The sequence below is a fragment of the Chiloscyllium plagiosum genome, chromosome 21, assembly GCF_004010195.1.
Source record: "Chiloscyllium plagiosum isolate BGI_BamShark_2017 chromosome 21, ASM401019v2, whole genome shotgun sequence".
NCBI classification, from domain to species: Eukaryota; Metazoa; Chordata; class Chondrichthyes; order Orectolobiformes; family Hemiscylliidae; genus Chiloscyllium; species Chiloscyllium plagiosum.
This window is the reverse complement of record NC_057730.1, coordinates 7,691,427-7,706,394: the sequence shown is the minus strand read 5'-3', so window position 1 is coordinate 7,706,394 and position 14,968 is coordinate 7,691,427. Positions and strand designations below refer to the sequence as shown.

General features: G+C 44.5%; 1 protein-coding gene across 1 annotated transcript in view; it reads left to right on the top strand.

The window, feature by feature from the left end:
• Positions 1 to 1,422: 1,422 nt before the first annotated feature.
• The window catches only part of gsg1l (gsg1-like), a 207,117-nt gene continuing 193,571 nt past the window's right edge, over positions 1,423 to 14,968 (top strand). Inside the window, exon 1 of the mRNA XM_043711014.1 lies at positions 1,423 to 1,963. Within this exon, the coding sequence (XP_043566949.1) occupies positions 1,663 to 1,963 (301 nt within the window). The 5' untranslated portion in view covers positions 1,423 to 1,662. The remainder of the gene's footprint in view (positions 1,964 to 14,968) is intronic.

The following is a 14,968-nucleotide window of genomic DNA, read 5'->3' as shown; positions in this document are numbered from 1 at the left end:
AAATGACATCAACATTAACTCCTGGTTCGATCCTGTTGCAGTGTTTTGACTAAAAGAGGACTCGATACTTGTGAGGTAATTAACATTTTTTCCCTCAGCAATCTATCTCCCAAAGTCACTTCACCTGACGAACCAGCAGTGCTCTGAAAGCTTGTGCTTTCCAATAAACCTGTTGGACTATAACCTGGTGTCATGTGGCTTCTGACTTTGTCCATCCCAGTCCAACTCCGGCACCTCCACATCATCCCAAAGTGACAATTAATGAGATAGATTCGACATTCAGGCTGGTACAATTAGAACATTTAAAAGGCATCTGTATGGGTATGTGAATAGGAAGGGTATAGAGGGATATGGGCTAAGTGCTGGCAAATGGGACTAGATTAATTTAGGATATCTGGATGAGTTAGTTCCATTTGATTAGCACTGAACAGTTCCACTTTTAATATCGCAGACAAAATAATCTGAGCTGCTAGCTTGATGCATGCTGTGAATTAGTAACTAAAGGATAAAAAGTGTAAGCAACAGACTTCTGTTGCAAATTTTTGTGGCTTTCTCCTTTTGTTTCAATGCTCTAAATAGCTTTAGAATCAAAATGAGGGGAGAAAATAATGATTGTTTTAATTCCAATAGGAAGAGTTTAGTTATGGGGTATTTTGTCCATTAATAGTGCCATACAAATATCAAGTGTGTTGCATTGGTTCCTCAGAAGTTGGTATTGGGACCATGACTATTTTAAAAATTCATTAGCAGCCTGAACACAATTTCAGGAGCAGGCAGCTGGGACTAGTTTGGTTCGGGATTATGTTCAGCATGGACTGGTTGGACTGAAGAGTCTGTTTCCATGCTGTATGACTCTATGGGGAATGAGCTGCCGGAGGAAGTGGTGGAGGCTGGTACAATTACAACATTTAAAAGGCAGCTGGATGGGTATATGAATAGGAAGGGTTCGGAGGGATATGGGCCAAATGGGAGCAAATGGGACTGGGTTAATTTAGGATATCTGGTCTGTATGGACAAGTTGGACTGAAGGGTTCAGAGGGAGATGGGCCAAATGCTGACAAATGGGACTAGATTAATTTAAGCATGGACAAGTTGGACCGAGGGTTCTGTTTTCGTGTTGTACATCTCTATAAGTCTACTGAAATTAAAGATATTTAGCTTGTAAATGTTTTTCTCCCCTTCATTGTCACTCATTTCCTGATTTTTTTGTTGTTGTTCCTATCTCCTTAATTTCAAAATTACTTACTTAATTCCTTCACAAAATAAGATTCACACTTCCATAGTTTCTTGTGTGGTTTGACTGGAAAATGATCATCCCCGTGCGTTAGATGGCATGCCATTTCAGCCTGTCTAAAGGGAGGGAGTGCTCAGGGAGAGGGGGCTGGCTTTGTGAATTCTCAGTGAATCCTGTCCACTGGCAGGGAGGCAGGCAGGTGACTGACTGTCAGAGGGAGGCAGCGGTAATTCTGCACGATGTGGCGTTCAGTGGAAAATGCTGCGGTGTCCTCTCTCTCCTCCAGGCTGGAGAAAGAGCAGCCTTTCTGCCCTCAGTGTGGGACAGGTACCAGGCACGCTTAAGAGAGGGCGGAGGACAGCATCCAGGCTGGAGTGAATTTGCTACCCAGACTGACAAAAAAAACACAAAGTAAGCGGGGGACAGTGATGAAAACCAGCAGAAAGTGCCGGGCGCTGCTGGCAGCCTCCTTAAACCTAGTGGCGCTGCTTTTCTCTACCACCGCCTTCATTACCACGTACTGGTGTGAGGGCACTCAGAAAGTGCCCAAGCCGAACTGCAGCAAGGAGACCAGATTCAACTGCATCAACTTGAACCGCACTAGCACCATGAACACTTCCAAACCGGACCAGGTCCACTACAGCTGGGATACCGGCGATGATCGCTTTGTCTTCCGTTATTTCCACACTGGCATATGGTACTCCTGTGAAGAGAACATCAGTGGTGTCGGTGAGTGTGTGTGCTAACCCTGACCTAACTCTTTCCCCCCACCTCCCCGGGTGGTGGAGCAATTGTGGAGAAATAGCTCCCGCCTTGCCTTGTACTGTTTCAGAAGTCAGGCTTGTTCCGGCTGAGTATTGCTGTTTGGAAATTAACGAGAGGTAACAGTTTTTGTTTTGGTGGGTGGTGGGGTGGGGAGTGGGGAATGAGTGATAGATTAGGGGCATGGACAGCGATTCTCCAAACTGCAGTTCTGGACTTGAACATCTCAGGAATGGAAACTTGGGTGAAACAGCATGAGCAGCTTTGTAACTGACTTGCTGCTTAAGTCAAAAGCACTATAAGCCCCTAACAAACTACTGGCTTTCATTTCTAGGCGACGTTTTCCAATTTTAAATTGAGTTTGCCTTCTTTACCCCCCCCCCCCCCCCCCAATGAATTGGTCCAACAGTTGCCTGAATTATAATTGCGCCCTGTGCTTTTGTACAGTTGCAATTTCCCTGGATGGTGAGGGTGGATTAATTGAGGAGTGGTAATGCTTAGGGCATTCCTGCTCGCAGTTTGTACAGTTGGCAGAAAGTTTATGGCACAGAGAGAAGTGAGCTAAAGATCACTCTGTCAACATGGTGGTTTGCTTGGATTTCGATCTTGAATTTACAAATTTGTTATTTTCAATCCACACTCTTGCGTTCCTCAGAAAATAAGTTCGGACAAAAATTGCTGCCTGGCACAAAATGCCAGTACTTTTCATTTATCACAAACTCCTCCACAGGCTGGAATTCTGCCAGATCTCTCGCATAGGAATTGAACAAGGGGAAATGGTTTGCCAGTTATTACAGCACTTATTAGACCACTGCTGGCCATGTTGAGCTGTGAATGAATTATTTAATTCTGTTCTGACTGGGGGGGGGGGGGGGGGGGGGCGGGGGCATAGGAAACTTTTCTTTTGAAGACGGTGGTGGATGATTAAACAACTGATGGGAAGGGGAGATTCCACAAATCTCCCCATCGGGAAAAACAGTGGGTTTGGCATGTGAGTATGGAAGATGATGTGTTTACAATCATCTTCAGTGGAGGTTTGGTCAGTAAGTTTGCAGACGACTCTGAAATTGGGGGATAACAAAGAAGGTTACCTCTGATTAACGGGATCTTGATCAGATGGGCCAAGGAGTGGCAGATGGAGTTTAATTTAGAGAAATGTGAGGTACTGCATTTTGGAAAGGTGAATCAGGGCAGGACTTATACACTTAATGGGAGCCAAGGAGTGGCAGATGGAGTTTAATTTAGAGAAATGTGAGGTACTGCATGGCAGGACTTGTACACTTAATGGGAAGGTCCTGGGGAGTGTTGCCGAACGAAAGAGACCTTGAGGAGCAGATTCATGGGAGTGTTGCCGAACGAAAGAGACCTTGAGGAGCAGATTCATAGCTCCTTGAAAGTGGAGTCGCAGGTAGGTAGGATAGTGAAGAAGGCATTTGGTACCTTGCCTTTATTGGTCAATGCATTGAGTATAGGAGCTGGGAGGTCATGTTGCATCTATGCAGAGCATTGGTTAGGTCACTTGTGGTATACCGCATTCAACCCTGGTCTCCTTGCTATAGGAAAGGTGTTGTTAAACTTGAAAGTGTGCAGAAAAGATTTACAAGGATGTTGCTGGGGTTAGAGGGTTTGAGCCAAAGGGAGAAGCAGAATAGGCTGGAGCCTGAGGGGTAACCTTATAGAGGTTTATAAAATCATGAGGGGCATAGACAGGGTGAATAGCCAAGGTGTTTTTTTTTCCCAGAGTAGGGGAGTCCAAAACCAGAGGGTGTGGGTTTAAGGTGAAAGGGAAAAGATTTAAAAAAGGACCTACAGGGCAGCCTTTCCATGAAGAAGGTGATGCGTGTACATAATGAGCTCCAGTGGAAGTGGTGAGGGCTAGTACAATTACAACATTTAAAAGACATTTGGATGGGTACATGAATAGGAAAGGTTTAGAGGGATATGGATCAAATGTTGGCAAATAGGGCTAGATTAATTTAGGATATCTGTTCATAACGGATGAGTTGGATCAAAGGGTCTGTTTCCCTGCTGTGCAACTCTAATATTCTACACCTCTAACTCAGTCTCGCCGCTGAAATCAGTCATCACTCAATTTGATTCACTTCACATTGTATCGAGAAACGCCTGGGTGGGGAAAAGACTGCAACATGCAGTCCTGACAACATGCTAGCAGAAGCAAAGCATTGCTGTGGCTCAGAAGGTGGCCATTTGGCCCATTGTCCCTATACCACCTCATTAAATGAGCTTCATTACCCAATGCCAATCTCCTGTTTGTCCCTCAAATCCTTGCACATTACCTATATCCGAATAAGTAGTCTGTATCTTCTTAAATGTCTCAATCGAACAATTCCTTTATTTAACTTGCGTGTCAAAATTACCTGCATTTCAAACCATCCTGTTCCAGTATATCTGACTCCGATACAGACTCCGACTTGTCAAAGTAGAAAATGTCCCTGATATGCCCATCCACAAAACACAAGGCAAATTTAAATAATCATTGGCTTCTCAGTCTCCTGTCAATTATTGCAGCGATAGAAGGGTTTTCAACACAATTAGCCACTTTTGGAATACTGTGTACAATTCTGGTCTCCCTCCTGTAGAAAAGATGTTGTGAAACTTGAAAGGGTTCAGAAAAGATTTCCAAGGATGCTGCCAGGGTTGGAAGATTTGAGCTACAGGGAGAGGCTGAACAGGCTGGCACTGTTTTCCCTGGGGCGTCATTGGCTGAAGGGTGACCTTACAGAGGCTTATAAAATCATGAGGGGCATGGATAGGATAAATAGACAAAGTCTTTTCCCTGGGGTTAGGGAGTCCAGAGCTAGAGGGTATAGGCTTAGGGGAAAGGGGAAAGATATAAAAGACCGAAGGGACAATGTTTCAACACAGAAGGTGGTGCATGTATGGAACGAGCTGCCAGAGGAAGTGGGGGAGGCTAGTACAATTACAACATTTAAAAGGCATCTGGATGAGTATATGAATAAGAAGGGTTGAGAGGGATATGGGCCAAGTACTGGAAAATGGGACTAGATTAGGTTGGGATATCTTGTCAGCATGGACGAGTTTGACTGCAGAGTCTGTTTCCGTGCTGTACATCTCCATGACTCTAAGCGGCACATACTTGGACACTTGTGCTCTGTTTGGTTTCGGTAAGCCCACTTATTTCCTGATCTCAGTGGACAAAACATCTGAACTGCAGAGGTGAGGTGAGAGCAAATGTCTTTCAGGTTAAGTCAGATTTTGCCTAAATATGGCATGGAGGAGCCCTAGAAAACTGAAGTGATTTAGAATCAGGTGGTGAACCCTCTGCTCTTTGGAATCATATGTAACATGTAGGAAGAGGGTTGTGGGTGTCGGAAGTCAGTCATCTCAGCTCCCTGAATCTCTGCGGGAGTTCCTAAGGATAGTGTCCTTCAACTGCTTCATCAATGACACCTCCCCCCCCTCGCCACGCTCGTAAGATCAGAACTGGGATATTCACTAACAGTTGAACAATGTTCAGCACCATTCACAAGTCCTGAAATATTGAAGCAGTCCAGTTTAATATGAAGCCAGACCTGGGCAACTTCCTTGCTTGGTAAATGGCAAGTAATATTTGTGGCATACAAGTGCAAGGAAATGACCATCCCCAAGATGGAAAATGCTAACCACTTTCCCATGGTATTCAGTAGTATTGCCATTACCAAGTCTCCCACCATCAATGTTCTGTGGGTTACCATTGACTAGGAACTGAGCTGATAAATATAATGGCTACAATGTCAGAGACTGGAATCCTGCAGTGAAGAACTCACCTCCTGACTCCTTAAAGCCTGTCCACCATTTACAAGGCACAAATCAGAGTGTGACTTGACACTCTTCGCTCGCCTGGATACATGCACCATCCCCTGACCACCAGTCTAAACACTCACACCATATGTCATCAACACAGTTTGTGCCATCTGCAAACTGTACTGCAGAAACCCAGCAAGACTCCTTTGACAACACCTTCCAAATGCGCAACCTCTACCATCCAGAAGGGCAAACAGAGCAGATGCATGAGAAGACCACCGCATGCAAGTTCCCCTCTGAGCTACTCCCCATCCCAACTAGGAAATATACCACTGTCCCTTCAGTGTCACTTGGTCATGGTGCTGGCGTTCTTTCCTTACAATAGTATGGGTGCCCTTGCTTGATAGCAGCTCAATCAGGTAGCTCATCACCATTTTCCAAGGGGCAATTGGAGGTGGGCAATTAAATATTGATCAAGCTGACAAATGCTGGCAGATAGAATGAGGTCAGTCTAAGATAACTGGTCAGAATGGATGAGATGAACTAAACGGTTTGGTTCTGTGCTGTAAAGCTCTGTGCCTCTATGACTCTAAGCCAGCATTGACACTTACCATGAATAATAAAAATAAACATTACCCAAATGCTTATTTTAACATGGTTATCACTCCATGCAGATAATATCACACTGTCTTTCACTTTCGGATGCACAACTGAATAATACAGAAAGTGATTTGTGATTACCAAAAAAAATTATACAAGGCTTTTGTTTTGAGTTTTGTTAAGCTGGAATATAGTTATTTTTACAGTTATTTGTGATTAGAACATAATGCCCAGAGCACTTGACTTATTTTAAAAAGTCTGCTGGAAATTCATGTGGGCATTTGTCGATGCAATCTTCGTCCCTGGTTTCTGCAGAAAAGTACTCTGTTTTTCAGACATTAACCTTTGATCTTTCTCTCATGATAGCTGAAGACTAGATGTATGAACAGAGATGCATGCCAAAACCCAACAGACGTCCAAAATATTGACTCCATTGTCTGGGAAGTTGAAACCTCCGACAGACAATTCTTATGCTTTCTGGAAACCTCCTCCAAAGACTCCATCTCCAAATTTAGATTTCCACTGACCACCTCACGGCTTTCACTCACTATTCTCCTCTCCACTCCTGACCAGCCCCTAACACCCAACCTCTCCTGACTACCTTGCCTCACTCCATCTGCTCCTGACACCTGACTTCCCCCATCCCTCTGATTCTTCCAGGACTCTCTAATACGCACCTGAACCTTTGATTGACCCTATTGAACCCTGAACAGAACTCTGACCACTGACCCCTCACATACCAGCAACACCCCACCCAACCCAGTTTATCCCAGCCAATTCCCTGTCCCAACTGGACTAGCCCCTTCTCCTGACAAACTCGCCCAATCCCAAGTCAACTATTCTGCCTTCACCCATCTTCTACTCTACTCAAGCATCAGGTTAACTGAGCCACCCTGTTAATCTAAAATATTCATTGTTAAAAATCACACAACATCAGGTCATAGTCTAACAGGTACACTTGGAAACACTAGCTTTCAAAATGGGTGTTGTGTGATTTTGAACTTTGTCCACCCCAGTCCAACACTGGCACCTTCAAGTCATAAAATATTCATCTGTAGCAGGACATAGGAACTGATCCATCAACTATGGTCTACAGTGCAGCCTAAGTACTATAAGCTTCTGAAGGGAGCACCAGTAAAACATAATGGTACAAATCTATACCAGCAACATTTTACTCGCTAGCAGGTGAGTATGGACTAGTTGTGTCATTTCCATCTTAATTCTCAAAATGTGCTCCAATTGACATGAGTTGCTCTCAATTATACCAGGTACATGCACATAACAAAAACACTGTGGTTATAATGGGAAGCTTTATTTTTACAATAATAGAAGCAGAACAGCTAGAGTGGTAGCAGCAATGAATTTAGAAAATATACACGAGAGAGTTTTAATATTGACAAGGGAACAGACCACACTAGATTTAATGATAAGTATCAAATCAATCTGACAAGAAGGGAACATGTTGCAAATCTGTGCTGCAATACGATTGAAGTGATATCACAGTTTTTACAGAAAAGGCAGATTTTTAAAATGTGTTTGTTACAATTGGGCATTACTGGGTAGGTCATCATTTGTTGCCAGTCAATAATGGTCCTGGTGAAGATGCCATGTCCTTGAATCCCTGCAGTCTTCGACGTGCCAGTACAGCCACAGTGCTGTTAGGGAGGAAGTTCCGAGGATTTTGAGTCTGTGACAGAGAAGGGATGCCAACATAGTTCCTAGTCAGGATAGCATGTGCCTTGGAGGAGGACTAGTGATTGGTGGCAAAAAACAAAGAACAAAGAACCCTCTTGCATAGGAACAGACCCTTCGGCCCTCTAAGCCTGTGCCAATCCAGATCCTCTATCTAAACCTGTTGCCTATTTTCTAAAGATCTGTATCTCTCTGCTCCCTGCTCATTCATGTATATGTTTAGATACATCTTAACTGATGCTATCGTACCTGCCTCTACCACCTCTGCTGGCAATGCATTCCAGGCACCCGCCACTCTCTGCGTAAAGAACTTTGCACATATATTTCCCCTTTCACTTTGAACTCGTGACCCCTAGTAATTGAGTCCTCCACTCTGGGAAAAAGTTTCTTGCTATCCACCTTGTCTATACCTCTCATGATTTTGTAGGCCTCAATCAGGTCCCCACTCCATCTCCTCCTTTCCAATGAAAATAATCCTAATCTACTCAATCTCTCCCCCTAGCTTGCGTCCTCTGTAGCAAGAAACATCCTCATGAACCTCTCCTGCACTCTCTCAAGCATCTATGTCCTTTTGATAATGTGGTGACCAGAACTATACGCAGTATTCCAAATGTGGCCTAACCAAAGTCCTATACAACTGTAACATGACCTGCCAACTCTTGGACTCAATACCCCATCCAATGAAAAAAACAATGCTGTATGCCTTCTTGACCACTCTACTGACCTGCATTGCCACCTTCAGGGTACAATGGACCTGAATACCAAGATCTCTCTTGTACATTAATTTTCCACAAGGTTTTTCCATTTTTCATATAGTTCGCTCTTGAATTGGATCTTCCAAATTGCATCACCTCGCATTTGCCCGGATTGAACTCCATCTGCCATTTCTCTGCTATTCTCTCCAATCTATCTATATTCTGCTGTATTCTCTGACAGTCCCCTTCATTGTCTGCTACTCCACCAATTTTGGTGTCATCTGCAAACTTGCTAATGAGGCAACCTACACCTTCCTCCAAATTATTTATGTATATCACAACAACAGTGGTGCTAGCATGGATCTCTGTGGGACACCACTGGTCACAGGTCTCCATTTTGAGAAGCTCCCTTCCACTACTACTCTCTGTCTCCTGTTGCCCAGTCAGTTCTCTATCCATCTAGCTAGCACAGCCTGGACCCCATGTGGCTTCACCTTCTTCACCAGCCTACCATGGGAAACCTTGCCAAATGGATTACTAAAGTCCATGTATATGACATCTACAGCCCTTTCCACATCAATCAACTTTGTCACCTCTTCAAAGAATGCTACTAGGTTTGTAAGACATGCCCTTCCCTGCACTAAACTATGCTGCTTATCACTGATAAATCCAATTTTCTTCCAAATAGATATATATCCTATCCCTTAGTATCTTTTCCAGTAGCTTCCCTAACCTCAACACCCATCATGTCCCTCTCCTTGTGAATACCAATGCTGAATACTCATTAAGAATCTCGCCCATTTTCTCTGACTCCACGCATATCTTTCCTCCTTTGTCCTTAAGTGGGCCAACTCTTTCTCTAGTTACCCTCTTGCTCCTTGTATGTGAATAAAAGGTTTGAGAATTATCCCTGCTCACTAAGGATATCTCAGTACCCCTTCTGGCCCTATTAATTCCACATTTTGGATTGGTCCTGCATTCCTGATATTCTTCCAATGCTTCGTCTGTGTTCAGTCACCTAGACCTTTAGTACGCATCCTTTTTCCTCTTAGCTGGTCTCACAATTTCACCTGTCATTGATGGTTCCCTAATCTTCCCATTTCTATCCCTCATTTTCACAGGAACATATCACTCCTGAACTCTAATCAACTTCTCTTTAAAAGCCTCCCACATATCGAATGTGGATTTCCTTTTAAACAGCTGCTCCCAATCTATATTCTCCAGCTCCTGCTGAATTTTGATATAGTTGGCCTTCCCCCAGTTTATCCCTCTTCGTTTAGGACCACTCTCGTCTTTGTCCATGAGTATTCTAAAACTTATGGAATTGTGATCACTATTCCTAAAGTAATCACCTACTGAAACTTCAACCACCTGGCCGGATTCATTTCCCAACACCAGGTCCAGTATGACCCCTTCCTGAGTTGGACTATTTACATACTGCTCGAAAAATCCTCCTGGATGTTCCTTACAAATTCTGCTTCATCTAGATCTCTAACACTAAGCAAATCCCAGTCAATGTTGGGAAAATTAAAATCTCCTATCACCACCACGCTGTTGCTCCTACATGTTTCCATAATCTGTTTACATATTTGTACCTTTATCTCATGCTCGCTGTTGGGAGGCCTGTAGTACAGCCCCAACATTGTTACCACACCCTTCCTATTTCTGAGTTCTGCCCATATTGCCTCACTGTTCGAGTCCTCCATAGTGCCCTCCTTCAGCACAGCTGTGATATCCTCTCTGATCAGTAATGCAACTCCTCCACCCATTTTACTTCCCTCTCTATCCCACCTGAAGGATCTATATCCTGGGATATTTAGTTGCCAACCATGCCCTTCCTTCAACCAAGTCTCAGTAATAGCAGTACCATCATACTCCCAGGTACTAATCCAAGCCCTAAGTTAATCTGCTTTATCTACTACACTTCTTGCATTAAGACAAATGCACCTCAGACCACCTGTCCCTTTGCTTTCATCATCTGCTCCCTACCTCTTCCTCCCTTAGTCATGCTAACGCCATGATCTAGTTTTAGTTACTACCTCCTTACTGTCCACTAACCTCCTCATTTGGTTCCCATCCCCCTGGCACATTAGTTTAAATCTTTCCCAACAGCGTTAACAAAAGTACCCTCAAGGACATTGGTTCCAGTCTGGCCCAGGTGTACTCCATTCAATTTGTAATAGTCCCACCTCCCCCAGAACCGGTCCCAATGTCCCAAAAATCTGAACCCCTTCCTCCTGCACCATCTCTCAGACCACGCATTCATCCTGCCTATTCTTTCATTTCTACTCTGACTAGCACGTGGTGCTGGTAGCAATCCTGAGGTTACTATCTTTGAGGTCCTGCTTTTTAATTTGTTTCCTCGCTCCCTGAATTCTGCTTGTAGGACCTTATCCCATTTTTTTACCTATATCTTGGGTGCCACCATGCACCAGGACAGCTGGATGTTCACTCTCCCCCTTGAGAATTTTCTGCAGTCGATCCGAGACATCTCTGACCCGTGCACCTGGGAGATAACGTACCATTTGGGAGTTTTCCATACATCTGGCACTTCCATACATCTGCTCCCCAAGTTTTTATGATTGGTAGAGGTCAGGCATTTGAGAGGCATGATTAAAGGAATCTAAGTGAATTGCTTCAGTATGTCTTATAGTTGGTACACACTACAGCCACTGTGCCTTGGTATTGGATGGAGTGAATGTTCATGTTAGTGGATGGATGCTAATCAAACAGGTTATTTTGCTCTGAATGGTGTTGGGTTTCTTGAGTGTTCTTGGTGCCACATTCATTCCTGATGAAGGGCTTATATCTAAAACATTGATTCTCCTGCTCCTCTGATGTTGCCTGACCTGCTGTGCTTTTCCAACACCACACTCTTGACTCTGATCTCCAGCATCTGCAGTCCTCACTTTTGCCAAGCTCATCCAGACAAGTGAGCACTATTCCGACAGGATGCTGATCTGTGTCTCATAGATAACAGACAGACATTGGGAGACAGAAGGTGAGCTACTCCACATAGAATTCCTAGTTTCTGGCCTGCTCTGGAAGCTGCTATTGTATTTCTATGGCTGGTCCAGATTGGTTTCTGGTCAATGGTAGCTCCCAGGATGGTGATTGTCAGTGATTCAGCAATGGTAAGTTGACCTACTTAGATTCTCTCTTGTTAGAGCTGATCAACGTCTGACACTTGTGTGCCTCAAATGTTACTTGCCATTCATTAGTCAAAGCCTGAATATTGCCTAGGCCTTATTGTATGTGTTTAAAAATCACACAGCACCAGGTTATAGTCCAACAGGTTTATTTGGAAATACAAACTTTCTGAGCACTGTTCCTGATGAAGGAGCAGCGCTCCAAAAGCTTGTAATTTAAAATAAACCTGCTGGAAGTATGACCTTGTGTTGTGTGATTTTTAACTTTGTCCATCCCAGTTCCATACCGGCACGTCCACATCACTGCTGTACAGTACAAGAGCACAAGCTACTTCAGTTGCTGAGGAGCTATTAACAGCACTTAGCATTCTGCAATAATCAATGAATATTTCCACTTCGGATCTGATATTGATGGTACAATGGAGTTAAGGGGAGTCTTCCTTGATGTCAAGAGCTCTCACTGACACCTCTGGAGTCTGGCTCTTTTCTCCGTGTATGGACCAAGGCTGTAATGAGATCAGGAATGGAGTGGCCATGGGAGAAGCCAAACTGACTGTCTCTGAGCAGCTTGTTCCAGCAGCGTGCATGTGCTGCTTGATAGAACTGTTGAATACACCCTTCGTCACCATGCTGATGATTGAGAGTAGCTGATTGGCTCGCAGTTACCCAAACTGCATTTGCCTGATTATTGTGTGTGTGGACATACTTCCACATCGTCAGACAGGTGCAAGTGTTGTAGCTGGAACAGCTTGGTTAGGGGCACAGCTAATTCTCATAGAAACCCTAGAGTATGGAAGCAGGCCATTCGGCCCTTTGAGTCTCCACCAATCCTCTGAAGATCATCCCACCCAGGAATGGAGAAAATTAAGGACTTAATATAGGCCAAATTGCAGAAGCTGAACACACAAGCTCCCAAATGAAAAACATGAGGATGGCCCTGATGTATTAAATACCATCATGCGAAGCTCACCAGATTCTGCAATTGTCCCATTAATTTGGAATACAGTGAAAATCACCTCTCTCCCTTATCTAAGAAAGGAAGGCAGGAGAAATTAGATAACATTTGCCACAATTTTTGTCTACTTTTTTTCAGAGAGGATTTGAATGCATTAGAAATAGTTGAGACTCACTCAATTGATATTAGGTAGGGGGAGCGGCAGGAGGAGGTTACCTTAGGGTGAATGGTTTGACAGTTCGGGCCTGTATCCATTGCAGTTAGAAGACTAAGAGGCAATCCTATCAAGATTCAAACTAGAGAACTCAGTTAATGGATGAAGGTTTTCCCTCATTAGGGCAGAGATTATTGAATCATAGAATCATACAGTACAGAAGAGGCCCTTCAGCCTATCAAGTCTGTACTAGTCCCATTTTCCTACACTAGGCCTTGAATGTGATAACACTTTATTTGCTCGTCCACGTACCTTTTGAAGGCTGTGAGGTTTCCTGTTGTAACTACCCTCCCAGGCAGTGCAATCCACATCCCCACTGCCCTGTGGGTGAAAACGTTTCTCCCCAAATTTCCTCTCCACCTCCTGCCTTTCACTTGAAAATTATGTCCCCGTGGTATCGACCCTTCAACTGAGGGAAACAGCGGCTTTCTATTCAGAAACAAAAACAGAAATTGTGGGAAAAGCTCAGCAGGTCTGGCAGCATCCATGATGTGGAGGAGCCAGTGTTGGACTGGGGTTGACAAAGTTAAAAATCACACAACACCAAATTATAGTCCAACAGGTTTATTTGGAAGCACTAGCTTTCGGAGCGCTGCTCCTTCACCAGGTGGTTGTTGAGCAGGATTATAAGACACAGAACTCGGGTCATCTCACCCGAAACTTTAACTCTGACTTCTCTTCACAGATGCTGTCAGACTTGCTGAGCTTCTCTAGCAATTTCTGCTTTTGTTTCTGATTTACAGCATCAGCAGCCCTTTCAGTTTATATTTGCTTTTCTAGCACGGTGGCACAGTGGTTAGCACTGCTGCCTCACAGCGCCAGAGACCCGGGTTCAATTCCCGCCTCAGGCGACTGACTGTGTGGAGTTTGCACGTTCTCCCCGTGTCTGCGTGGGTTTCCTCCGGGTGCTCCGGTTTCCTCCCACAGTCCAAAAAGATGTGCAGGTCAGGTGAATTGGCCATGCTAAATTGCCCGTAGTGTTAGGTAAGGGGTAAACGTAAGGGTATGGGTGGGTTGCGCTTCGGCGGGGCGGTGTGGACTTGTTGGGCCGAAGGGCCTGTTTCCACACTGTAAGTAATCTAATCTAATTCATCCTGTCCTCGCCCCTCATAATCTTATACACCTCTGTCAGGTCCCCTCCTCAACCTTCAAATTAATTAATCCAAGTTCATGCAGCCTCCCATCCTAGTTGAAGTGCTCCTTCCCAAGCGCCATTAGATTAGATTAGATTAGATTCCCTACAGTGTGGAAACAGGCCCTTCGGCCCAACAAGTCCACACTGACCCTCTGAAGAGTAACCCACCCAGACCCATTTCCCTCTGACTGATGCACCTAACACTATGGGCAATTTAGCATGGTCAATTCACCTAACTTGCACATCTTTGGGCTGTGGGAGGAAACCGGAGCACCCGGAGGAAACCCATGCAGACATGGGGAGAATGTGCAAACTCCACACAGACAGTCGCCCGAGGCTAGAAGCGACCCTGGGACCCTTGTGCTGTGAGGCAGCAGTGCTAACCACTGAGCCACCGTGCTGCCAAATTAGGAGAGTTTTCCTTTTTCTCTCAGAGTATAGTGAGTCTTGGGAACTCTCTTCCCCACAGTAGGGGCGCGATTCTTGGCAGATTCTTGACCATCAAGGGATTTAAAGTTTATTGGGGTAGGTGAGAATGCGATACTAAGGATATAATTAGACCTGCCATTATCTTATTGAAAGGTCAATCAGGATAGAGGGGCCAGATGGCATGCTTCATACTCTTAATTCAGATGTAGATATGATACAATGGAGTCTTATTCAAAGGAGACTGACCATAGTGACTGTACAGTACCCAATTGTTCTGTGACAGGAAGGAAATGGCAGTGGCAGCTGGAGTTTTGATAGGGTTGCTGTGGGTGTTCCTA